Below are 27,981 nucleotides of genomic sequence, written 5' to 3' on the forward strand. Positions count from 1 at the left end.
CTTCCAGTGGCTAGGAACATAGCGTTTTGCACAGCATTGCACCAAGCACGATTCAGCATTACCACTGCAGTAAAAGTGACCTGACTCACCTCAGCCATGTGCATTTTTACATGAGTAATTAAAATAACAGAATCACAGAACAGTTGAGTTTGGAAGGCATCTCTAGAGATCACCTACTCCAGCCCCCCTGCTCAAACAGGGCTGGCTACAGCATGTTGCCCAAGACAGTGTCCCAACAGGTTCTGAATATCTCCAGAGCAGGTATGTCCAACGACATGTGAACAGAATCAGATTCCACAGCTCCACATTGACTGGAGCTGGACAAGAGAGAAAAAATGCATCTTTTCAATGCAAAAAGGTATTAGCTATTAGAAAAGCTAGCCACTGCCATGCTTCCTTTAGTTGCTGCTCAATTAGATCTGCTTAGAATTTGCATCTACCACCAGTTTAACCATAAACACAGTCCTTAATATTAACTTCTACTTTATGTTAATGAATATTTCCTGCAAGTATGAAAGTTTAAAGTGCCATAACCACAGCATGAGAATGCTGTATCTGCTTCAGGTTACATGATGAGTTAGTCACTGGCCATGTGGCAATAAACCCTTCTTCTGTTCACAGTCTAGCTCCAGTTTACCCAGAACAAAAGACTAGGAAGTCAAAGATTAAGAAGGCAAAGCAGAGTCAAACATTTCTGAAGCTTAAAAGAGACAGTTTAAATGAACTTCACAATGCAAAGAAATACAAACGTCACATCCAATTTCAGTTTGCTGCAAAGCAGAAACTTTACAGCTGTTGCCCAGAGGACAAAATAGCTCGACAAGGCACCTCTCCTTCCACATAGGAAAGGACGTCATCTGGTAAATTACTACCCTGTGATTTGGAAGTCATCTCCTCTAACAATAAAAAAACTCTGAAAAAGACTCTTGAGACTGCCATCATTCAAAAGACACTCAAGAGTAGAGGACTAATAAGACTTCAAGAGAGCTCCAGAAGGAAGCATCATAGAAACAATTACTTTAAAACCATCCACAGCAACATGAAAGCATTGAATGTTTGTACTGCAACACCAAAGTCATTTTTGTATTTTCAAATGTAGCATGTTTCGGGAAAAATTGAATTGTAAATAATTAACCCAAAATATCCACAATTCAGACAAAGAGTTTAATCAAACTTAAAGTTTATTCTAACATGACTGTTCCTTTCATTAACAGCAGTAGAATGCTTTTCTGAGATCACTCACGTCTTCAAATATTGGAGCTCATTAAATATTCAATCTTGAAATACAATGCCAAACTATTGATCTTGAAAGTATATAAAAAAAGTCCTTATCTCCCTTGGATGAACAGTTACTATACAGCTTTCTGAGCTCTCTGTGTTATTGTAGAATCCTGTAAAACACAAAAACATACATAATTTATTGAAAAAGAGGCATTGACTAATGTACTTATTCTTCCATCTCAATGTTTTGAACTCATCTATTCTTAAGATAGTGTTTGGGAAGATTCTTTTCCTTAAAACTACAGAAGCATGGCTCTTAAGGTGCATTCACTCATAATATTAAAATATCAAACAACCTACTTTTCTTGCACTGACTCATGCAGCAAATGCGAGCAACTCCCTAGTTGTACATCTTTTCTTCACCATGAGTAACTAGTAACACAATTGTTCCACAAACTACAAATAGTTTCCTCTCTATTCTGTGGCCTTTAAACTGCTTGTTTTTAGAGATGCTTTTCCTTACCATTCTTATGCAGCACCATGTTTTGGTTTTAAACATTACTGAGAAGTTGCTAGAGTGCCAGCACTTAGCTCTGAACTAGGTTAACCTAGAAGGTTAGATATAATCATCACAATACAAACATGTACCTCAATTACCTTATCTACGCTGATATTACATGCACTCATGTATGTTTCTAGGATTTCTGGAGGCATCTCATAGTTCTCAGTGATGTAATACACAAGCTATAATGACTATTTCCAAGCAAATTCAGGGAAGATGCATTCATTGTTTTTCAGTGCTTTCTGTCCACCAGACCACAGTTATGCACATATCTTTCAAAGCATGCAGGTTCCTAGCTGCAGGTCAGGCAGAGCACTAAACTCCCAGCTAGCCCAGGCCAAAATCTCTGCGAACATTTTACAAAAAAGGCATATATATGGATGGAGGTGACAGTAAGGCCAATGGAAGCAAGTAACTGGACTGAGAAAGGAAATGAGGTCATCCACAGCATTTGACTTGAGTGTGAACCTCCTATCTGCAGAGTCCTTTAATCTTATTGCAGTGGGGATTTTTAAGTCCAGCTGTCCTGTTTTTCTGGGTACAGGCTTAAGCTTAGATTAATAAAACTCATTAGCAGCTAACAAAAAAAATCAATCTATCTGTGTCACAAGTGTGAATTCATAGTTTTGCCACTTTTTTCTGGAAAGTTAACTCCAGAAAGATTTCAAGCTTTTTAACGTTTCTAGGGAAAGTAAATCATTCAGAGAAGTGCAGTAGTCTTGCAGTAAATTTCTTCTTAATGCTACTGCTTGCACGCTGTGCTAGAGCCCAGGTCTGTCACATAGAACACCACCACATTTTTACTTTTGCAGACATTTCTATATTCTGAATTAGACTATTCATCGAGGAAGCTTCAACAGTAAACAACAATACAGACATCACCTTGTTCACCTACCTTTGCTTGGATATCGTGCAGTCTTCCACTTCCACCGTTTCAAAGTGTTTATATCCCAGGTACCTGTGAGCGATCGCTCTTCCACTAACATCACTGATCCTAACCCCTTCAGCAAAGACTGTGAATAGAGAACAAAAAGCAAGTAATCAATCATAGTTTATTTGGAGATGAATAGTGCTACACCCACTGGCCAGGTATGCAGGTAGACGATCTATAGCACCGATCTATTAATCAGAACAGTACATACTTTAGAAAACACTCTAGTTCATGCAACACAAAAGCAACTATAGACGCATCAAGTTTTACTTAAGAAGCTGAGCTGTTGAGAGCTTCCTCTGTTGCAGCAGAGTTCAGAGCCTTCTCTCCATCTCAAAAATGAAATTCACTGCACTTTCTTCAAACAAAACAGAAACCTCCATTTCATTCTCCATGTTTCCACCATCACAACCATGCTTTCATATTCTAAATTTCATATCTTAGAATACATATCTGCCATATATTATAAAATAACATGCTGCTGTATGAAAGATTAAACAAGAACTTAAAATACACAGTACACGATGGAAGCAACCAAAATTCCATTAATTCACAGAAAAACTAAGGAGAAAAGAAAAGTTTACTTCCCTTATTCCCATCCACATCTCATTAACTATAATTTGCCATAACTAAAGAAACAGCAAAACACACTTTCACTCTCTGCACTGGTTAAGGTACAGAGGTGTTATATAACCGATGGACCAACTGACCCTCATGGAAAGAATTTTACAGATATTTATGCAAGTCTTCATAGTGTGCCTATGGTAGCTGCATCTGAAATAATGGTTTCTTTGGAGCAAAGCTGAAGAAATATAAGATTTGCTTCCTTTTGAGGTTAAAGTTTTAATAGTATTTTCACATCCACCTTTCATGGTGTCTGTAACAGAAGTTTCATTCTAGAACCAGTTTTCTCTGGAGCTAAGACACGCTAAGTGGTATTCTGTCTTGAAGGATTAGTTTTACCTTCAAATTCACTATTACAGGCTGAGACAGCACAGGATCTTCTCCCACTTCATACAGGTGCCTAATTCTTAGCAGGACACGATTGAAGTCTGCATCAGCTTGTTTTTGTTTACCTTTAGGACAAAAAAACAACACAAATGTTTTCTTGCTTTAAAAAATAAAACCAGTTTTAAAACATGTTTTTTTGAGCTTTACATTCATTATTTGCATTGAACTAAATTCCCGTCTTTGAAGATTAGCAAGGGCACTAACAGCAAATATCCAGCTCCCAGGACTTGACTCTAACTACAATATTAACTCAAGAAGGAGAAAATTTTATTTGAGTAGACCAGTCATGTGATACAATTAACTGTCCTGATACAGCACTTTAACACTTTGAATAAATAAAAGTACTAGTCACGGGGGACAGAAAGAAAAGAATCAGCTTTTTAAATGGTCACAGGAGATAGAAAGAAAAGAAAGCCAGCTTTTTAAAGTGTAACATCCAGCTACGCTTTTGATAGTACCTACCCATGTGGACACTATGCATCTGCTCTGTGTGATTAGAGCTGTATTTCCACCCTGGAATGCTCAGAGTCTGGAGATGAAGATTAGGCGGGAAAATTACAGGAGAACTGTCGACTGAATTCAGCTGAAGCTGTCTGGTTAGCTTTGGTTTATCTCCTTAATACAAAATGAAACAAAGCAAACACTTATCATACATGCAAGCCTGGCTAGGGTACTGTGGCGGGGTAAAACGGTTTCTGCTTTTTCTGCCAACGCAGATCCAAAGCAGATGCTGTGCATTCTCCTCTGAGGCCTTCTGAGATGCAAAGCAGAAAAGAGCACAACTTTAACTGCCAGGGAACTCTATTACAGCTTCCCATAAAGCAGACTTCATTGCAACTTGCAGTTGCTATTCCACTAATGGTCTTCAATTTTGGTTAATAAATCAAACAAACAGTTTTAATAACCTTGTTTTGAATTATCCTTTTAAAAACTCAGCATCCCGAAAGTTAATATATGATGTACTAGCTACTTTGTACTAACTCCCTATATGGATGTTTTGTTCTTGTTAGTCGCTTCAGAACTTGTTCTCCTCTGAAAGCAGAGATAATTGCATAACAAGAGAAATATCTCATACACTTGGACAACATTCATTTTGGAAATTAATGCAAACTAATGAGGACTCTAAATCTGCCTCCCAATTCACTGTGTACTAACTTCCCCAAAGAGAGAAAGGTTAAAGTCTTCATTTATAAACATAACATAAATTCAAACAAAATAAAATGGCTATTCAGATGCTAAAAGCAGGCAAGGAGATAGAATAAGCTACCTGATAACGCTCCAAACATAACAACTGGTCTGTGTTCTAATGCCAGCCCACTTGTCCGATAGACTGTATGAGTGACACTCTTAGTTCCTATAATAAGCCAAAACACAGGACGAACCACTGAAGAGTCATTCAGAGTGAGATTGTAATTCAGGTCCCAGTCAAGGTTGTTCCATAGTCTCCTGTGAAGCATCACCTGTATTAGGTAAGTGTCACAACAGTAATCAGCCATCATGCTTTGCTCACAGCAGCAGCAGCCATGAAATTATTCTCTTGGAAAGAAAACATTCATTTGTTACCTCGACTTGGCCATTTCCTTGACTTGAAACACCATGAGCTCTTTCTGCAAGCAGCACCAGCCTTGTGGTATCATCTTCAATATAGGCAGTCTGGACCATAGGATAATAGTTCTGAAAACATAGCAAGTCACACAGCGCCAAAATTAACTTAGTTAAAAGTAAGAGAATACACATAAAACACTTGATTTTGGATTATGCCTTTTTTGCGTACCCGAGCCACTGTATTATTCACATATGCCTTGAATGGTCTTTTCTGAATCTGATATCCATTGCTGTCAGTGTAGAGCAGCTGTCTAGTGTTCAAATTTGTGCTCGTTCTTAGAATTGCCTCACGATTTAGTTCCAAAGGCCCAGCGCTGTATTCTTGCTCTATCCTATGGCAAAGCAACTTTCCATCATAGCCTTCTGGGACTGTATACATCCTTGTATACACTACATATATGTAGTCCTGAGCAGTAACATTACTATAAAAATGAGAGGAAAGATATGCACAGTTTAGCAACTGGAACACTTGATCTGTTATGCCAAGACTTACACATTATTCATGATGTCCACATACACGTACACAACATTGTCTATATTCTCTTTCATGTATTTAGTGAAATTAATTTTCAAAGGTACAGATATTCAGGTAGAGTAAATAATATTCTACAATATTCTTAGGTGTTGCAAGTGTATAGAGTACCACTCATTTGATTAGCGAGGCTCTCTAACACAAAATTGACAATAAAGTTTAAAAATAATTATAGTTTCTTCAGCAACAAATTTATACTCTACAAAAGACATGCTGCTCCATCTATGTATTTTTCCAACCTGGCAAATGTTATTTTGATGCAAAAATTCCCTTGTGCTTTCAAAAGTTTCTTCTCAACTACCATCGTTGTACAATGCAACTTAACTTAAACCAAAAGGCCTCACTGAAATAACTGTCCATGGGGAAGACTGTGAAGAAGTTATAAAGTGAGTAACAGAGAAAAGTAGCTAACCCATCAAACCTCTGAGTGTCGTCGTACAGGATTCCTTTCTCATATTTGTCATCAACTAATTCACTTTTAATATTAAAGATATCTACAGGTCAAAAAATGAACCGTCATGTCTAAACTCCACCCATATGGAGATATCAGCTGCACTTTTCATCAAAACAGAAGCTACACTATAAACCAAAAAAAGCAACTCCAAACAATCTTTACCTCCCTCCCTCTATAATATGCTCTGTTAAAAGAAGCACTTCCTCAACATTACCTTTACCAGCTGCAGACTAGATCTTTTAAGATCTAAACAGTGTAGAGTTCGCTGTTCAGGAATAACTGTACAGAATTACTTTCACATATGTGTACAGAGAAACGAATATGTAAGTGAAGTAAACCTGTAGCAGTGCTGTACCTGTAGAAATACTGGCGTATCTCTGTCACTAAGTTTCCAGAAACCACTTCCAATCCCACTGCTTTTGATACTGGAACAGCTGAAGCATTTGGGGCAAATAAGTAGTTGTCTGAAATGGGTCCTTTCTTCACATCTCCATTCACATGGTATTCAAGGAACTCCTGGGTCAGCTGGACAGTCTGGTTAGTCTCCCTGTGAATTCACAAAGGAGAAAAACTATTATCTATAAACACATTTTTTACATAATAATTGCAAAGCTGAACTGCAATGGGAATGAGGCTGAGAACATAAGAAAAGCTGTTTCCTCAGACTGAATAACTGATTTTATAAGACTCAGCAAATGAGGACAGCAGAGAGTGAAAGTACTTCCTATTGAGACATTTGTCAGCATGTAAATAAATGGAATTTCCATGTCATTTCATATTTTCATAAAATAGAAGCATCTTAAAATATAAACAACATTCACATTAGCACATTGCTTTGATGACTTGCAAAAGCAAGTTGCTCTTGGATCAAAGATTGATCCAGGGGCACAAAAATGAGGTATGTAACAACATATTAACAATCAAGTTTGTTTATTTTGTATCTAGGTAAATTAACATGATGCAGATCTCCACATTCAACTTTGGTAATATGAATATAATGCCAACAGGACAGCAAAATTTACACTCATTATTTACTCTCTCACCCTGAAGCTTACTTACAGTTAAGCTATTCAGGACTCCATTTCACACTCTTTGGAAAGTCATCTGAAGGTAATCTGAGATGCTATTGCCCTCAGCTATCTACTCTGCTATTCTAATGCAGATTATAGCTCCAATAGCCTTGCTGGCAAAACACGAAAATTTGCTTCTTAGATACTCCAATTCAGTATGGCATGTGAGTTTAAACTGCCAACAGTTTTAGCTAGTGTTAACATACAAAACGTAATGACTGAGAAGCAAAACACCCCCAAGTCTTCTCCACTGCTTCTGTTATGGGTATTGCCAGCAGAGGGGTAGGATCTCTAAGTTTTACCTGTTGCAGCTAAACCTTATAAGGCTTCAGGGTAAAAGCTCCTCCCAAACATTCCTTCACAAACCTGAGGACTTGTGAAGGAAAAGAGCACCCAATTTCTCTTACATGCTCAATTCCAACTCTGGTTGCCTACCAGAACAAAATGAAGGAGAAACAGGATTTGAATCTGGGTTTTTGCTCTTCCTCATTATAGAGGAATGTTCAAAGCGTAAAACTGGGATCTAGGATCTGGAAGCACTTAAAGTACTTACTCCTGTACCATCAGTTAAGGACCATCTATAGTTTTAAAGCTAATTTCTAACCATACTGGACAAATTCTCCCTTCTGAGAGGCAGAATTACAAACATAAATGTCAAAAAAAGTCTGGCAGTCACCAGATCAATGTGAAAGAGATCTTGGATCTGCCATCAGCATCCAGCTGAGACGATCTGAATCCTGAACCGGCAAAAAACTACACAGCTCCACAGAAGCTGATGGAACTGGACCAATTCACATCAGCCAAGGAAGACAAGCTGCAAACGCCAAAACTCACTTCTATGTGCCTAATCAAAAGGAGCGTTTGCTTTCTTTCAAAAAGTTTTGCAGTTTCCTACCACGCAAATAGTGACAGAGGACCCACAAAGCTCTACTAATTAGCAGGAGAAAGCTCTTGCTTTATCACTTAAAGCTCATTGTGTAACTGTACTGTGTGTTCTTAGTTATTTTTAATACAAACATATATTCATATCTGTTTTTAGTTCTGAAATAGAACAAGGTTATGCTAAGGTTTGAATATACTAGCTAATATATAGGCTTATACTAACTACATGATTAAACAGGGCAACAACATTACAGTAATAGGATTGCATACTTTCTATGATAGTGTCCTCCCTTCTGTACACAATATCACCTCCAGTTCACATGCTGAAAAGAGCAATTGTAACTCTCAACATTAAGAAACATGATACAGTAGTTGGGCTTACTTTTTATAAAGGGTTTTACAGAAACTGGTGTGTCGTTAAAAAAGGCAGGAAATCTCACCTCTCTGTAATGCTGTGCATTAGATTAGTGTCTTGGTCAAACATGACCTGGTAGCAGTTGTTAATCACTGGAAGCAACCGTTGACTTTGTTGGCTTGACTGGGTTATGTCTTTTTGCTTGTACTTAACTGATCTTCCAATAAATGCAGATTGCTTACCAAGCGAAGGCTTAACATTGTATTTTCTGTAGCTCAGACCACTTATTGCAACCAGAATATACAGATCATAGGTAAAATGGGACTCTGGTGAGCTTTGAATCTGTAAGTTAACACACAACAACATTTCACTACAGATAGAATTAACTGGCAAGGTGATTGTCTTCATCTGTTCCAAGACCTAAATTACTAAAATTAGGTTCTTCAAAGAGGAATTTCTAAACAAACCATTCTTGTACTTCTTAACTATAATGACGATTTGTACTACTTTTTCAGGAAGTTTAGTGACTTCAAATTAAAGCTAGCCATTCTAGTGAAGGAAAGAAGGTCGCTAAGTGTTAGCAAAAGTGAAGGCAGATCTTATTTTAATGACCTCTGGGTGAATATAAAATCACAGATGTTGATTTACAATCACATTCCAAAATGCATGTATGAGTGGAAATAATCACAAACAAAACTAATCAGTTAAATGATGGAAGAGAGACTGAAGCATTGGAGAGGCGACTAGTATGAGAAAACAAACAGTGGCAAGAGGAAGAAGCACAAAGGCATGCCCTCACCTCAACTCAAAGCAGAAGGAGAATGAGGTGGAATAATTTAAGTATTAAACAAACTACCATAGATATTTAGCATCAAAATACTGTAAACAATACTTTTACCATTTTTCAATTACACATACATTCCCCTTTAATCTTATATAAACTCTGGGGAAAGTGGGACTTGATAGAAACTGTATAGATTACATGGACAAAGAAGTTATGTATCACTAACTAGAATTATTTAAAGTGAGCTGTTTGTACCCTCACACTGTGGCATATGTCTGATCACTCAGACTGCAGACCTCCTCACCTTAGTAGTATCAACAGGGCCTACTCCTATTCTCTCCCTTCCTACACAACTCACTCATAGAAGAACACTGAACACTTGCCAACTCTCCGTTCCTCTCAACCACAGACTTGCATGAGGATTCAGAGCTAAAGATTTCTTTCTGACAAAAGGAAGGAGCATGTGACATGAATGTACTTCTGAACAGCATGTCTAGGAAGAAACCTATGCCTTCTCATTATTGGTAAACGTGTTTCATTTAGGCTAAAGTGACTACGTGCATATGCACATATGGGTAACTTCTGGCAAAGGAGATGAGGACAGACCAACTTTGGAACAGAGAACTTTGTCTTTTTAAATAAAGAACGACAGTTTGACTTCAGGACATCCTAAATCCTGGAATAGATGTTTTAAATACATTTCACTCTTCCACTTGTATCTTACAAGGCTAAAACAATTCAGAAGACAGGACTTCTGCAGGGTAACTGGCTGACAGGTAAGCATGACTATGCACTAACTCAAGAGATGGACAGCCTTCAAGGGATCTCATGAATCCCATGCATATATGCAGAAACATGGGATAGCTGTTGTATGACACAGCTACAATATTCCTTGATAGCGATAAGCCACAGACAGCATTAGTCTATCTGTGAGATCTGGCATTTTGTGGACAGAGGGGAGCATTTGGAACCAATGCTCAAACCTCTTGGGGCCTTCACATGCAGGAGGCTTTACTACAGGACTGACAGGCCAGTGAAGGTGAAACAGTCTATGGCATATGCTCCTGATGAAGGCTAGCGTTAGCTTACATTTGAGGCCATCTTCCCTCCCAGAGAACTGCTGGGCTTGTCTTGGAGTTTGACTAGGACACAGAATGAGCTGGGTCTGCACGGCAGCTGACTGTTCCAGCTCCTTTAGGGCTTATAATCAAGACCTATATTTCTTAATCTTTCCTCCTCCGTCAGAACAGGGAAGCAATCTGTCAACTCTACAAACAAGAATTGTCTATTGTAGAGCAGGGATAAATCCAGAAAGCTTTATTGAAAGGTTTTTTTTTATGGAAAGAAAAGTAATGACAAGAAGTGCCAGGTGCCACACAACAGGCATGCAAGGAAGGACAAACCATAAAGCAGTAAGAGCAAGGAACCTTTTAGGACACTCTTAAAGAATTTTCTAGTTTGAGAGAACAGACATTACTGAGTAGAAATCATGTTTGAATGAACACTCACTTAAAGGGGGACTAGGGAAATCCCAGTATAAACTAATCCTTCTTTCTACTGTAATAGTATGTTTTACTATGCTTTGTTAGAATGAAGAATAAAGGCAGTAAGAACTGGCAAATGAAAGGAGAGTAAGAGAAAGAAACTTGAAGTACCTGTGCAGGCACAGAATGTCCCAGTTCATCATATACACTGACTGATGAGTGGCTGATAGAAACCATGACAAAGGTAGTGATGTTCCATGCCAGCGGATTATATACAACAATATATTGGTCAATATCTGTAGTACCTTTGTATACCCAGAGAGAAGCCATCAGTAACAACACTTTTTATCATCACTTTTTTAAAAAAATAAATATTATGAGATCTGTCTAGGTGTAATCTCCTTAAAATATTTATCATAAAATCCTGCAGTAAAACATTATGATTGAAAAAAGTATAATTCTACAGTACTTAATAAAAAATCCTCCTACTTTATTTTTCTATTTATTCTATACAGAGAGACCATATATTCAGAAAGCAACACTCGAATCAAATGTAAACGCACTGAGTGAAAATAATAAACTTACCACAACTTATTGACATGCAGTATTAACTTTCAGAGTTACACAGATCAAATGAGAAGCCTAATCTAAAAACAGTCCTGAAAAAAAACCCTCAAACCAAACTCATTTTTGTGCAACCTATGACATTGCATTTGAGAGTTTAAAAAGTTCCCGAAGTAAAGATAAAGGAATGTACAGTCTTCAGAATATATTCCTCAAAAACTCTGCTAATTTTTATTTTTTACATAGGTTGACAATACACCATAAGAACAACTTTTCTTAACTATGACTGTGCTTCTTACTGGGTAAGATTATGTTGCCTAGTAGGGTTAGTTTAGTAATTATAATCACCACCTCCTCCACCACCACCTGTTACATAACTGAGGTCAGAATGTGGGAGCCAAGTTGGACATCTGCACTGGAACAGAACTCTACCTAACAACAGTTGTACGGTCCTAGTTTCGGATATGTGAGATCTGAGAACTCAGGAATTCATCTGACTTTGCTGCAAGCTTAGCAGATCTCAAAGCAAACAGGATTTTCCAGCTGTTGTTCATGGAACTTAGTTTGCAGAACTTTGGTGGTACGTAAGATTTTGACTATCTTGAAAGAAAACATGATAACCATTAAACTAGCTTGGAAAAAATAGAAAAGCTGTGTTAAGTAGTACCTGGTTTTCCTGAGTCTTTATTATAAACGTAAGAATAGACTTCTCCACTCTTCTCAGCATTGTTCATGTCAAAGATTATGGAAGCCATTAGCTTCTTTACGTTGAACATTCCATACATCAAATTATCCATGTACATGTCCGTCACCTTAGGAGACTCCGTGCCAGTTATACCATCATGGTGCTGGACCTTGCATTTAAAAGCAGTTTGGAAGGTCACAATCCAACTGAATGACAGCTTCAGGTGTGCATTTGAATTAAGATAATCCAGTAATCCTCAGACATAAAACTTTTAAAATAATAATGTATTGGAACCATATTCACAGATTTGTTTTGCTTATTCCAAATTATTATACATGGGCAAGACAGTGAAAGACAAGATGCACACAGGTTTCCTTCTATATATATATATATATATATACACGCCTTACTAAAATTACTTAGTGGGAAAAAACTACAGGTCACAAAAATCACAAATATTGCAAAAATACCATAACAAGACAGGTTTTTGCTTCCCTACTGAGATCTGGCAATTCACTAAGCAGACAATTTTCTTTTCTACCAGCAAAAACAATTAGGCCTATAAACAGTTGTTAGCATGAGACTGATCTCTTAGCTGAACTTTGAAGAAACAGATCTGTCTTTCCACTTCTAACTTGCAGATGGAGATTATCAGTAGTATTCAGTTAGTTCAATTTGGCTTTGTAACCATCCCGCAGATAATAAAACATTAAGCATGTGGAAGTTCTTTTCTTAATGTTTGGAACTGTAAGCCCTTTCTGCAGCTGAAGAAGGTATCTGCCAGTCACTTTATCTTGGAGGTAAGGCTAAAGGACTCAATCTTGTTTTGGGACATTTGCTAAATCCCTTTATTTTTACTTATGACTTGCTACAGCAGAAAATTATTTCCAAGAAACAAAACGAGCTAGAGACATGCTAACTAAATGCAAAAGGAAAACTTCACTTTTGAGTAACAAATATTTTATGAGGAAAAAAAAATCCGTCTTTACCTCTGAAACTGCCCATCTAAGGCTCTGAAGTTGCTTTAAGGCTTGACATTTGCAAATAGAACTTGCTGGGTGTTTACGGACATACTGTGTGAAAAAGGACTCTCCAGCATAAAGCAGTGAACTCGCTCTCCTTGCGATTCCTTTCAATATGCTCCGAGAAGTATAAATCCCCGTCCATGCTTGAAATGGCTCTGTTAAGTGTTGAACAGTTCCAATGCACATCAATATACTATTTCAGCTGTCACTTATTTGTTATTTACTAGACTACTACTGTATAACTTCTTAAATAAATCGAAGAAATTTATGGGTTTATATATCAATCAAATGGAATAGTTGCAAGCCCTACAAAGAACTGCAGTCACATACATGTACTCTGGAAACCTACAATCTTTCCTATGGGCCTAATAACATGATTCTTGATATAAAACTGTTACCTGCTGAATACATCTGTTTGCAGAAATTTCTTTACTATCAATCTCCACAAGACAGCTCTAGAAGTGTCACAGAAGCACACTGTATTACTCATCAACAAGGGAAGTGCATTATAATCGCTGGTTATGTCTTGTTATAAGCCCTCCATAGTCTCTCCTTTCAGTTAGACAAATAGATTGACCTTAAATTTAATTTTCTCAAAATGGAGTAGAAACAGTGATGTTAACAATGGGATTCCAAACTATTACAGCACTTCAAACTACATCAAAAGATGCCCTCAAGTGGTCAGTGGAAAGTATTTCAAGAGTTTTATTTGTGCTAACATTTTCTACTAGCCCATAAAGTAAACAAGGAAAACAGGTATTTATTTTAAAAACCACCATATCTCCACTTATTGGATGGAGATTTTTTGGATAAGCTATTGATTTTTTTTTTTTTTTTTTTTTTTTTTTACAAAAAGTGGTTTTAGAGTGTTTAGTAAAGTGCATATATAAAACTGTAACAATTTGCCATCAGACCAGTATCAAAGGTAACAATAGCAAGTGTGAACTTCTGGTCAAAAATCTCTAGAAAAAATTCCTGTTGGTCTGAAAATTCTAGGAATTCAAAAGGAATGAATTTCATTTCAGTTTTCAAGGTTACAAGTAAAAGAGTTGCACACATACCAGTACAGTACCACAAATGCAGAGTAGAGAAGGTAAATACATGTCTGGGACTTAAAATTTGAGTTTCCAAGGCACATGTCAGAAGTGACATTGAGCCCAATAAATGACTCACAATAAAATGGCACAGGAAGAATGAGAGAGGATTAATCATCAAGAAGCAAAACAGTATGTGGGAGAAAGTGCACTCAAATATATACTGCAACTGCAAGGCACAGTAAGCCCTTTGGGGAAGAGATTGCATCTATGTGTGGGCACCCACCTAGAACATTGAGGGCACCTCTATTATGCAAACTAGTGACAATTGACTGCTGCCTGTAAAATGTGCCAAAAGATATAACAGCGAGCCTAGATGTAAAAGGATATTAGCAGTTAGAGCTGGCAATGAATTTATCAGCAAATTGCTAGGTATGACATGATCCCTAGGGAGAGGTGAGTCAGGGATCAGTCCATGCAATGATTCACAGGAAGCAATGATTATTTTTATTCATTTGAAAAGTTAACAGACACACTGTAGAATACTGGATGTAATCTAAATTTGGGCCCTAATAGTCTGAGGTATATATCCACAGTGCCAAAAAAAAAAAAAAAAAAAAAGCAGGAGTTATGAATAAATAAGAAAAAGGATACTTTAATGACAATCTTACCAGTGCCATGAAACAAATTAATCTGTTCAGAAATCAAGAAGTTAGCTGCTGCCTTCTCTCTACGTACTTTGATACACAAGACTCAAAAAAGATTTTGGGGTAAATTTAGTGGGGAAAGGGATTAAAGCGATGCTGGGTAGGGCAATACCTTCCCTCATATCTTTCTGTCTTCCCGTTACTTTTCAGACCTTTCTGAAGGGCCAATGTAGTGCAACAAGCAATTGCAATGAATATGTCACATCATACTATGAAATTCAGAAATAAAGGGGTATTTCTCTTTTTGAGGCTTGACTTACATGCACAATTTTTCAGAACTTAAAACTTTGTTCAGTTAAAAAAAGAAAAAAAAAATGCTTTCTCCTGGAGCTACAGGGGACTTCAGGGGATCAGGGGACTTCTCTTACATTAGTGTTTTAGTTTGGATCAGAAGCATGCCTTTGAAGTGAATCTACAGGTCATCTTTACCTAGCATGCTTTACCTTCACATAACAGATTGAGTTTTGGAGCTCAGCAACAGGATTCCTTTCACGCAATATTAAACCTGAAGATAAGCACCAAGCATTAATGGGTATTCAGTCTACACGACTGGATTACATCTAGTTTTCCTTGAAATAGGTAGAGTGTTGACATCAAGCTCTCGGCACCAACTATTTTACTCTGACCCACTCCTATTTCACTGCACTAACAGATGTGACCTAAGAGCTTTCAGATTCCCTGGCTCATCATTGGTCACTTAACTCACTTCTCCCTCAGTCATTCACAGATTATTCTCATGTCACTTCTTTCTCATCTCTGATCTATGCATAATCCAGTTCTTCTAACAGGTATTAATGAGATACCGCTCTACTCAGCCATGCATCCATCTTTTTCTAAGTATTTTTCAATTTATCAGTTCCCTACAGTTCCATGGACCCTGAAGCACTATGTGCTTACAATAGCTGACTTGGGAAAGAGAAGGAGAGGCGTAAGAAACATATGTGATACCGCTGAATATCTCGACTACAGGTGCATGCCTACATGTGGGAGGCAGAGAAAAGAACGAATTCCAAGTTATGTATAAGCATGAAACAAAATTACCCCAAATTTATATTTGACACAGAATGAGTCCTACGATCTCTGCTTTAGAGCTTGCAGACAAGTCCTTTCCAATTTCATGAGACATTTTTTCAATCAGTTGTGCTTTAAGTTAGCGTACATGTGGTTCTGCTACTTAGAGCACCTCTGGTACCATTTTCCTTCCCAATCATCACCATCTGCTAACAAGTTTGCAGTGTTTCACGTACTTTGAAGTATTTTTCCTTCAACTATCCACTGAAGCATCTTACTAAATTTCAGCCAGGTGATTTAGGCCTACAGATTTATCTCATTGCTCACTCTCAGACCTTTCATTTATTGTAACAGAACCGGACTAGTGCAGTATCCTGGTCGTTAAAAAAAAAATCTGCATGGTATCACACACTCATGGACATACCTTCTGCTTAGCTTTCCTTTGGGCACTGTTGTTATTTAAAGACAACAAACTAAATCTCTCAAGTCAGATTTATTGTCAAGTTTCTCTGTTCCTATACTCTTTCTTTCAGGCTCTCTTCCTTCATCTCTTACTTCCAACTATCCGTAAGAAATGTTCTAACCACCACCCCACTATCTTTCTTATACTACTGAGTTGAGATCAATTTGTCTTATTTGATGGGAACCTGAAAGCAAAAATAAACATTATCATATGGAAAAGAGAAAGCATTTTTTCTCATTTGCTAGATTTCCCTTTATTAAAACTTTAAACATATATTTGAGGCAGACATCATGCAGTTGTGAACTTGGTTACCTGTTGAATATGGAAGAAAGTCTTGAGAGTCCCGAATTTCCCATGCAAGACTTCTGTTATAAACTGCTTGGAAGTAATCACCAACAGTGGCATACTGGACGGTCACTCCAAACTGATCAGAATGCTCATTAATATAATCTAACAATAAGTCCATATTAGAGAACTGAACAGATGCATTAAAGAACTGTTTATCACATCCCTGAAATTCAGAAAACAGAACAGCCAGATGACTTTGTGTCATTTAACTTAAACAGATCCTTTCAACAGTATCATAATATGCTATTTCTTTTGATCTTGACTGCCCACCTAAAAGTTACAAAAACATAAAGAATTGGTCAGGCTAATTGTACAGATCAGTTGATAAATAAGTGACATTACAGATCGGAAGAAGTGTGTTGACACACCATATTACACAAGAGCATAAGATTTCTTGATGCCAACTAGAAAATACACATATATATGTTGAGAAAAAACAAAAAACTTTGCTTCTTTATTCATTGCATTCCTTGCACTCAGTGGAAAATAAGGAAGTTCTGTAAGCATTCTTTTAAGTAGAAAATAAGCTTTAGAAAGTGATGAGCAAATGTGAAATGGAACAATCTGGACAGAAAGAGAACCATACACTGTAAGTATCACAGTGTGTTGTTGATCTCCCATCATGAAAGTAGAATAGTCTTACTGATGCTCTTCCTAATATTTAGGAGAAATGAAGCACAAGGTAAAAAGGCTTGATTTTTTTTTCAATATGCTTGTACAACTTCTGCCTTCTATTGAAGGCATCTAGCTACAGATTGCCTGCGTATTTATAACATATTTACATATTTAAAAAGCATTAAAAAAGCATAAGCTCCTTCCCATCTATTAGGTGTTTCAAGTAAGGCCCCTGTCACCTTCTTTACCAATCTTTGGCGATGTGCCTGCCCCTCAGACCTGATCTTGCTGATCACAATAGCTGAAATTCTACTTCAGAAACAGGAAGGCTCTTCTGAAATATCCAGGTATCTTCTACATGCATAGAGGAGAAACAACTTCACACTGAAATGAACTACTAAGTCCCATCAAACCAAATACTGAAAAAAAGGAAAGCATTCAGTGGAAACAGGACTTGCTAATACCGATTCTAATTATATTTGTAAGGAACAAGTAATGTTTACTAGCCTCATGCTACCTTGCATTTATACAGTACTACTTTCAACTGATAATCCACAGAGTCTTTCTTACAAAAAAGCAGCCACTTCGCATTGCAAGAAGGGATGTGCTGGTAGACAACTCGCACTGGCACTGAACACAGTAGCTGAAGTTCTGTGCAGGAACACTATGCCTACTGTAAAACTAGTAAAAATACATAAGCCAAATGACATTTCAAAGATCCGTTCTAGCCCTTAAGACAATTCTATACATTGTGCTACCTCTTCTGCTATGGCCTCTGAAGTAGCAGGTTTGAACTTTTGCTCTGGCCCTGAGCCCAGTACCTCCTCCTGCACAAATAAGCACTCTGTATCATGAATCAACACTGCTTTGTCCATACAACCCGGCCACAAAATTGCCAAGCTCAGACCTCAGGTCTAGACTATTAAGTAAGAAGGTGTGTGTTTCCTAAATTTTTAACTGGAAAAAAAAAATCCAAGAACTTCAAACTGTCTGTAAGCATGAAAAATGCTAAGCTTAGCTATAGCAATCTCTCTTCACATTTACATAGCAATATGAATGAGTAATGAACTTCAGTGAGCTTTAAATAAAATAACAATCACAAGCAATGCAAATAAAGCAGAAAATCAGAGATTGGAATTTTCTTACTTTACTGCAAGACTGCAGGATCAGATCTAGATATTTGGAATTTATTCATACCATTCAAAACTCCCTTCACCTTCCTTTCACTGCTACACTGCTACAGTGTCGTATCTCACTTCCTCCCTCTCCCTTTATAAAAAAGGGGTCAAAATAAGCAACGATGGCACAAACACAGGAGAGAAACAGATCAGTGTCTCAGAAAACTGCATCTGTCAGAAAGCATTTGTTCTCTTTGCAAAACAAATAAGCCACCTGAAGAATACTCATTATCCCTTTTTATTGTAACTATGGGCTCTACAGCATCCATCAAAATTTCAAAAGCAGATTATACACTCAGTTTATGCAAAGCTGTTCTTTTCTAATGACTTTTAAAACTATCTAGACCATATCAATGCTACAGGTACATGTAGGATAGTATTAACAGTGCATATTGCTGAAAAAATATTTGGATGACCAAGTTGGGAGATTGTTATATTTAAGAAGAACACAAGTAATGTATAAGAAAACGATTACATATCATTTGCTTGTACAACTTCTGCCTTCTATTTTCTTTGATCTTTTTTTTTCCCCAGCAATATTTTGCTTTCCCTCATAGTCTCTATTAAATGAAGGGCTGTCTGGATTCTGTAGAACTGAGTCAAAGTTACTGAACGCCTCAGTTACTGAACACCAAGTAGATCAGACCTGACCTACTTAGTATTTAATACGTTTTCCTTTAACACTATCATTTTTGTTTACCTAGGGTTATGTTGTGCTAAGCAGTTACATAAAGCAAGCATAAAAACAAGCAAAACAAGGTGAGCAGAAAGGAAGCACTATTGCAGTATATGGTTTGGCAAGAGGTTATTTTTACAATTTGACACTTTTCCACCTAGATTAAGTAAGGTGGAAGACTTAGTAGACAGTTGGTATACGAGATTTTTTTTTTTTTTTTATAAATACTAATGACACATTTGGGGCCCACTTATTAAAAAAAACACTTTATCATCAGGTGCTTTGTACCAGTAGTTGGGCACCGTATGCTGTGGCAAAGTGCCATTTATTAGCACTGTCCATACTGTACGTGTACTTGCCACTTCTAAATTAAACACTGATGATGCACTTACCCATGGCCACAAGACATCACTTGTTCTGAACCAGGCTGCTCTCTCCTTAATGTTTGCCACCATGGTTTGTGCATACAGATGAATGTTGGTATCTGTAACAGGGAGACTCATGTTTGGATAAACACCATCTTTTGGTGGATCAGGGAAAACTGCAATTCCATTCCAATAAAATCCTGACCTACGTGGAAAGAGAAAGCAATAGGATATGAACAGGATTTATTTAACTGGAAGCTAAGAAAAACCCAACATATCAAAAGACGCTGAGTTAAAAAAAAAAAAAAAAAAAGATAAAAAGGGAAGAAGAAGCAAAAAAATTCCAGTTTACATTCATTCCTAGTATTTAGTTTTTAGTGTTTTTCTGGGGATGAGCAGCAAGTTGTCTGTTTTTCTTCTGCACTGTGCAGGTTTTAAAGTCTCTGCTGCTTGTTAACACGGAACAAAGAAATTACAGGATAAAAAGGCAAACTCTGTAACGGCAAGAATCTCCCCCCAGGTGCACTTCACTTACAAACAGTGTTTTACTCGATCAGCCAGGCAGTAAGATAAAATTGCAGATTTAAGTTTTACTGTTTCTGATCAAAAGTACTAAAGTTTTTTTCCACAAAGTGGATAGAAAATTTACAGTCTCTCTAATTTTTATGCAGCCAATATATATAATCCCAGCCCAGTAAGGCTGAGATTATCTCAGCCTTAAACTCTCATAGAAAAATCAACTGGCAATAGTCAAGTCCATGGTGAACTTCCTGGAGTTAAAAGCATTTTTAAGTCTGTCAAGAGTAAAATACTACTTTTGACAATTCAACTGTTAAGTACTGAGCATACTTCACGTCTCATGGTGGTGTTCAGTAACTGAGGCATTCAGTAACTTTGACTCAGTTCTACAGAATCCAGACAGCCCTTCATTTAATGGAGACTATGAGGGAAAGCAAAATATTGTTGGGGGAAAAAGAAAATCAAAGAAAATGCTTTAACTCCAACAACACAAAAAAAATCTCAGAAGTAGTAATATTTCTGCAGGTTTGGGAAATCTTCAGACCTGTTTGAAAATGGTATTTGTGATGGAGTGCAGTAGCTGTATTGATCCATAACGTGGGTAAAGATCTCCTGACTTTCAGATAAGGAAGGAGAGCCCTGCCACACAAACTGAAGTTTCTGGAAAACAAAAAAAGATAAGAAATTATTATTGTTGATGACAAGCACAGAACTATCATCATTATCACCTTAAGACTTAATTTTGCCCTTTTCTCCATCAGCCATTTGTACTTATTTGAGTACTTTTCTTTAAGAACCAGCCAATCATACCTTAAACAAATTTATTTTCTCCTTTTCTGTTGCTCAAATTCATGGAGAAAGAGAGAAGGAGGCAGCACGCTGCTAGTGAACTGCCATGCTCCAGATGCGAACCTAGCTTTCTACAGGCTTTACCCCCTACTTATTTCAGTAGAACTTGAACACCTATAAGCTACAAGAGATTCAGATGTAGTATAGATTACACTGTTTAATAATGGGAATCAATGTTTAATCAATTCAAATATATTTTTTTTTACAGTTTTGGAAGCCTCCAAACTGTCAGATACCTGAAAAAAAAGAGTTAAGATGGGACTTAAATTTCACCCAGGCTTTAAAAAAACTTGCCTAACACCCAGCTCACACCAATGAAATCCTCTTAATTGTACATCGTTTAGTGTACAACCTTGCTGACAGACCAGAGTCTTGTATTGCTTAAGAAAAATATTTACTGCGTCTTCAACTTTTTGCACAAGAGAAGGCAGAACTGGAAAGAAAAACAGAATTCAGCAAGAAACTGATTAGCTGTAACCCTGACTGAACAAATATTATCATTTTCACAGACAAATAAATGTTCCAAGCATCAATCACTGCTCCTAAATAAATGATACACTTTAAAGTAGTCTATATAAAAAAATAAGTTTTTTTTTTTCCCAGGAGAAGCCTGAAATACCTCATTTTACATATGCCCAATCCCAACACTGCTATTTCAATGCCCTCTTAAGGGGCAACTCAACTGGCCAATTTTATTATGAATTGTTCAAGGCAGACTACATTTTGTCCTTGTCCGAAAGTCAGACAAGAAGACAATACTGCCAGCAGTACACAGACTCGATACATTTCGCTATTACCATATGCAATCAGCATGTTACTTTTGAAGAAAAGTCTGCATTTTCTTGCACAGATCAGAGATACGCTTTTCTTAATGTCATGGTTTAAAGTACTGTAAAGAGAGGTTGGCATGGGTTCCACTCCTTGGGGTATTTTTACCTTGTTTTTCTGCATGTCGGCCTTCAGATCATAGTCAATTCGAGAGATAAGATGAGCATTAAAACCAGCCAAAGCAAAAAGAGTTGGTGTTGTAGCTGAAGCTCCAAAAGGATCTACGTGCCAAGAAAACTGAGGCCTGATCCCAAAGGTTTCATATAAAAACCCATGGCCTTCTGCAACGCAAAAAATTGTTTACATTAGGAATGCTTTTATAAGTTCACTTCAGAAGTTTAACAGGCGTATAGCATTATAGAAAAGCACTTCAAGGATAGCTCCTTTGTTGCTGTTTTCTCAAGCATTTAAGGCTTCAGAAACGTAAAATTCATATCTGCAAGTTCACACTGGCAATATTTATTTTGCTATGTCAAGTACAATTTATTAACATCAGAAAAGCTGAATAACAAATAGGAATTATGATTAGAGACAGGCCTGGGAAACAGCACTCACAGTCAGACTAGGTTCAGGTTGAAGTCTGAATCAAGACAACAAGCAGGGTCTGGGTTTGTGTTTGATTAAATCCCACCATTGATTCTCAGAAAATTTCAGTCCTGTTTTGATTATAAAGGGAAAGGGAACTCATCCAGTAAGCAAAATAAATATTCTTATGATAATTATAGAAAAAGTAAAAAGGCAAAGGTTAATAGCAATTCTATCTATAAGATGCCATTAACTTTTGAATTTTTAAATAAATAAAAAAAACAAAAAGAGCAGACCATAGGATAAAATTTAGACAAATCATTTAAATAGATGTAAAAAAAAACCAGTCAAGTAGTTTAAAGAACTCCAGTATATTACATCAGGACCCTCACCACCAAAAAAGGATCTTAGTTTTATATTTTTGGAATTGTGCTTAGAATCACTTGAGAATACAATCCTATCTTCTCCATTTTGAATTAAAATTTTTAAAATAAATAAGATCATGTTTGACTTAACTGAAGTTGCATTTTCTTTTCCCTTCATCTTTCCCACAGTTAATGACTTTTTTCATGAAAATGTTCACAAACAATGGTTCATTCTAGTTCTCCTAGCTAAAGCACATTTTAGGTACAGTTTGAGAGGCTATTCCAAAACACAGTTGCCTGGACAGAAAGAAGACAAGAAATGTAGACCCAAAACATCTGCACTGATTTTTCAAGATAATCTCAGCACATAATGCAAGGAGATATCTTTTGTTCACATTTACTTGAATCAGTGGAAACTGTGCATTTAAGGAAACATAACTGAGCATCTTAAAACCCAAGATATATTAGTATTTTTGTTCCTGCTAAATTAACTAAACGTGAATCTTCTAAAAAGAATTTATAAGTTCATACATTGAATGAAATATTAAATTAGAAATAATGATTTATGCAGCTAACTCCAGTGAAAGAAAAAGCTATACCTTTAACAAAAGAGCTCTTTACTCAATACTATTTTTTTTTTTTTTTAAAAAAAAAGAAATACTGGGCTGAGTGTACTAAGCCCATATAACCAGCTTTACACACAGGAATTAGATGAAAACAACATCATCCCTTCTCCTTTTGGCCAGTGTGATGTGGTGACTCAGAGTCCAAAGCAGCTGCTATCCTCGTGTTCCTGAGAAACACTGACAAGCAAGGAACATGGCCAGTGCTGCTGTGCAGTCAGATCCAGCACATGATCAAACTGTTTTCTGACCTTTTATTCTCCCACACAGAAAGCTGCCCAGAATGCAGCCCTGAAATGGGCAGGGTTTATATCAACCATGACAATCAGCTGGTGCTAACAGACTCTCTCTCACCTCAAAAAAACATGCTGCATCCTCATGGCATAGTCTAAGCATCTATAGCACACTAGTGGCATGATTTGGACTGCTGTTTTTCCATTATTCAAATAGATATAATCCTAAATACTAAAAGGCCCTTTAAATCATCAGATGGAGAAGCATAACAGATCCAAATGACTGGAAGCAGAAGCTAGAAAATTAAAATGGAAAAACAGTGCATCTCAGAAATATGTGCCTATAACAGAGTGTTGGTAGTTATTAACAATTACAAAGAGGAGTTCTTCATCAAGCAAGTCTTTCAGTTAAGTTCATATGACCTTAGTAAAATTTCATGACCCATGTTTTGCAGAAAACTTAATGTAAGCACAACAATCCCCTACTCCCTGAACTGTTACCAGATATTTTCTTTCAAAGTATTTCACATCCTTAATTTCACCTTACATATCTTTCCAGGAGCTCACAATCTCAAACACATGCACACTAAAAAAGCCTCTGCCATAAAAGAGTTTTTAATTCACATCAATTAAACTACAAGTTAGCTTTCAGTAGCCTTTCTGCTTACCGCAGAACTGTTTGTTATTTTTTAAGCTAAGATTTTTGTATAGATAATCCATCATTAAGAAAAATTTGAGACATCAGTTCTTAAAGAGCAAAAAAGTAATAGCAAATTTGAGGTGGAGAAATGAACTATAAACAAGACTCAAGGTCATAACAGTGAAAACTAAAACCTAAATGCAAATATGCATACCCGTCAACTGTAAAATCTGATCATCAATTAGTGTCACAGCTTCATCATGCATCACTTGCCCTCCAATGACAAATTCCAGTCGTCCCTCTTGAAGCAACTGATGTACCTATGACATTGAAGTTAAGACACCAAAGATAAATGAGATTTTAGTCTTAATCGCAGAATGACATTTCAGATCACAGCATATTACTGATCATATTACTGACACAACACTCGTCAAAGATGCATCCAGGACAAAAGTGGAGTAAAAGGCTGTTTCACTGAGTGCTATCAAATGGTGAAGCAGAAAAGAAGTGTATTAGTATGCTGCACAGTGCATTGATCTACCCAGCTTACACTGAAACCAGCCAGCAGGCACAAAGGAGACACACTCATTGCCACACAGACACTGACCTTCTGGTGTTTGCCAGTAGGGCTGTCTTTACGTCCTTATACTGGCTAAATGCTTGACTGTTGTCCCCATACACAGCACTGGCAGCCACCTCAGACCCTGCCTCAAGACATGTAGAGCTAGAGATTGAAAAAAGCAGATACTATTGCTTCTTCCAAAGCTCCTCCCCCGCCCCGCTGCATCTGCCTTTGCTTAGAAAGGACATTAGGTGGCTGGATCAGTGAGCAATTTGCAGCTCCATGTAAGCACCAATTGCCAGGTTCCCAGGGTTTCCTTTAGTCTACCGCTTCACTACCAAATTGGAGCCTGAGCTCTGCAGGACCTGGGAGGGAAGCAGCAATGCCATTGCACCACGGTGAGGAACACTTTGCTTCAATTCAACTCCATAGGTATCTATCTTGCCTGCTGTAAATGGACATATTGGTATAATCAAGGTTATTTCAAATAACTCATAAATACAAATAGTAGTAAAAAGAAAATAAAAAAGAAAAAAGAAATCCATGGAAGTTATAATGGATGACAAAGATAATACTAAAAAGGAAAGGCTGTCAGCACTTTTGTTTTCTTTAGAAAGACTTCTCATTCCAAAACAGGTTGCGTATCTTACGTAACGTAAAATGCTTTATTAAGGAATGGTACCACATGTAGCAGGTTTTCCTACCCGACTAAACTCACTGCTAACCTTCATTTCTGTTTTTCTTCCTAGTTTAAAAGCTGTCAATATATTAACATCTGTTTTGATACTTTTTAATTTCAGTCACTAAAAGCAGCAAGCATGGCTTCAGATTCAACTTTTAGCACATATGCTAGATGGAGAGAGGAAGACAATAATCTGTGCCCCTTTCTGTAAGTCTTAGGGAGTCTTCTCTATTTTTAAAAAGTTGCTTCACTACCTGGAACTTCAAAGGTGTCTCAAGCTTCCATCAAAGAAAGTCTGTATAAATATTTTTGTTATTCTCCATCTTTTTTTTTTAAATCCATCATGTAGGATGACAATTCCAGAGCTATTATGTTTATTTCCTCAGGAACCTTCACTGAATGCCCCTGTGTCTACTCAGATATGATGCCAGATTGTCAATTTTGATTACAATCATTCTTCTCCTTCACAATGCTGTGAAAATGCTTCAGGGCTAAGCATTCATAAATTAGTTCCAGATGACTGTAGTGACGGATTAGCATGCTGGGAGACCAGATAACTGATATCTGGTGTCAGCACAGAACTGATCCTGACCTACATGAAAAGCATCTGTGGCTATTATACCCCATTTGGAAGGATGTCTGATCCAGACTTTGGGCTATAGAAATTTTAAAGTTTTGTAGAACCACGTAGAGGTTGAAAATAGAAGAAAAAAAATGAAGCAATTTAAGTAATTTCCAGCCCTAGAAAAAGTCAATTGCACCTGTAAAGGTAAGTCCTTTCACTGACTAGAACCAGGCAATTTTATCCCTAGACAGTAATACAGCTTACCTTTGGACCTCAGGACACCTATTACTATCCTCACATCAACCCATTACTCCAAAACAGACAGAAGTTCTGGTTACACCCAGACATCAAGCCAGGGTAAGCTAACAGGACTGTCTCACACAAGGACATGTTATAGAAACAACATGCACTGAGAACTAGGGAGGTCCACATCTGTAGTACTGCTGCCATACACTTCACTACTACATACTCTCATCTGAAGTGTAAAATCAGCTTCAGTTATGAGGCCATATTTTTTACTAGTTTTTAACACTAACACTCTAATGAAAGCAGATATTCCAAAAGAAAACAAAATTAAATCCTGTATTTCAATTAAAATACTAATCTAAGAAAAAAATGGCAAAATTGAAACCAAAGAGCTGTATTATAGAAAAATCACTAATGTTGGAGTTCAAGTGGAAAAAAGCAGGACAGTAATCAGTGACCTAATTTCAAGGCCCAATACCTTGCAAACTGCTAATGTTAAAAACAAATGTTACCTATCAACAAGCACTGTAGCTCCTAAACGTTATGAGATATTCAATGTTTCTGACATAGGTTTAAGAAGGTTTTGGTTTTAACCATTTTAGTTTTCAAATAATCAACTATAAAGCTGACTAAAAATGCATAAAAGCCAAAATTATCAGTAATTAGGCTAGAAAATTAAAGGCAGAATCATATCTACTGGTTTTGCACTACTGAGATCAAAGTGACAAATATGTATTCTTCTGGATTCCTTTTGATAGAGAGACTAAATGTTAGGAACATAAGCCTTTTCTTCATGGTCTGAGTTAGAGGGACACTACATACTTGATATATAATAAATTTCCATGAGAAAGTTAGAATATTTTCTTGTCCTGCACACAGTAGTTCCCATGTCTTTTATTAACTCCCTCACTCCAGACTTGCCATATAATTTTCTAAATAAAAACAAACAACAAAATATTCTTGCAAGAGGCAAACAGCCCACACAGACAGCTGCCAGTACAGAGCAAGACCCATCACAAAGGTCAAACACACACAGATTTTAAGCTATTACTTAAATATCAAACTTCTTAGAATTTATTGAAAGATTAGGTTACAAAAATAGACAAGAGGTGTCATTTTTACACAACCACACTCCCTAGTACTTCAAACAAACCACAACTTCATGTACTGCAAGTAATCTGCTGCTGTTGCCTCGACTTTTGTAACAAAGACAGGGGACCTTCAAATCAGTACCTATAGGAAACTTCACCTATACATTTTAGGATCTAAAGTTTAAGTATCAGGTATTATGATGCAATATATTACTAGCTTCTAGACTACTGGCTCAGTCTTTATTTTAGCATGTTTCATGCCAGAGGAAAGGAAAAATGACAAACAAAACCTCATGATGTCTTTACCAGAAAAAAACTTGCTTGAATCAAAACTTCTAAGACTGAAAGAGATCGCAGGCCATAAATAAACTAACCCAAGAAATAGTTATTCTTCTTGAATCCTGCATTGTCTTTTTACAGCATTACCCTTGTTTACAAATGAGAGTTTCTGAGCAATATTCAGCTGAAAAAAGTTCCTTCTTGTGAGTAATGTTAAGCAGCAGTCCGTAAGCTTCAGAATTTTAGCAGATAATGGCTCAGATTCTTCCAGAGCCACTTAGATCTTACATCAGTGTGCCCCAAAATAAGAAAGGCACCAATGAAACAAGAACTGCGAAGTGCAAAGAATCTTCAGTTCAAAGGTTACTACCTCCTACCACTCTAATCTACAGCTGGGAGTTTTGACTTCTTG

General features: G+C 37.0%; 1 protein-coding gene across 4 annotated transcripts in view; it reads right to left on the minus strand.

The window, feature by feature from the left end:
• Nucleotides 1–1,163: 1,163 nt before the first annotated feature.
• MAN2B2 (mannosidase alpha class 2B member 2) overlaps nt 1,164–27,981 on the minus strand; it is a 30,791-nt gene continuing 3,973 nt past the window's right edge. The window contains exons 2-19 of one of the 4 annotated variants that reach the window (XM_062575316.1): nt 24,752–24,868; nt 24,359–24,464; nt 21,867–22,039; nt 20,626–20,741; nt 19,590–19,767; nt 16,693–16,891; nt 13,130–13,320; nt 12,123–12,309; nt 11,063–11,196; nt 8,709–8,965; nt 6,672–6,863; nt 5,500–5,752; nt 5,289–5,399; nt 4,993–5,185; nt 4,188–4,340; nt 3,678–3,790; nt 2,679–2,796; nt 1,164–1,391 (exon numbers count right to left, since the gene is read on the minus strand). In XM_062575316.1, coding sequence (XP_062431300.1) covers nt 1,297–1,391; nt 2,679–2,796; nt 3,678–3,790; nt 4,188–4,340; nt 4,993–5,185; nt 5,289–5,399; nt 5,500–5,752; nt 6,672–6,863; nt 8,709–8,965; nt 11,063–11,196; nt 12,123–12,309; nt 13,130–13,320; nt 16,693–16,891; nt 19,590–19,767; nt 20,626–20,741; nt 21,867–22,039; nt 24,359–24,410 — 2,715 coding nt within the window. In that variant the 5' untranslated portion in view covers nt 24,411–24,464; nt 24,752–24,868 and the 3' untranslated portion in view covers nt 1,164–1,296. Of the gene's footprint in view, nt 1,392–2,678; nt 2,797–3,677; nt 3,791–4,187; nt 4,341–4,992; nt 5,186–5,288; nt 5,400–5,499; nt 5,753–6,671; nt 6,864–8,708; nt 8,966–11,062; nt 11,197–12,122; nt 12,310–13,129; nt 13,321–16,692; nt 16,892–19,589; nt 19,768–20,625; nt 20,742–21,866; nt 22,040–24,358; nt 24,465–24,751; nt 25,155–27,981 lie in introns of those variants that run through there. The other 3 variants (XM_062575317.1, XM_062575315.1, XM_062575314.1) reach the window with 3 other exon arrangements.

This window comes from Rhea pennata, chromosome 4 (genome assembly GCF_028389875.1).
Source record: "Rhea pennata isolate bPtePen1 chromosome 4, bPtePen1.pri, whole genome shotgun sequence".
Classification (NCBI taxonomy): Eukaryota; Metazoa; Chordata; class Aves; order Rheiformes; family Rheidae; genus Rhea; species Rhea pennata.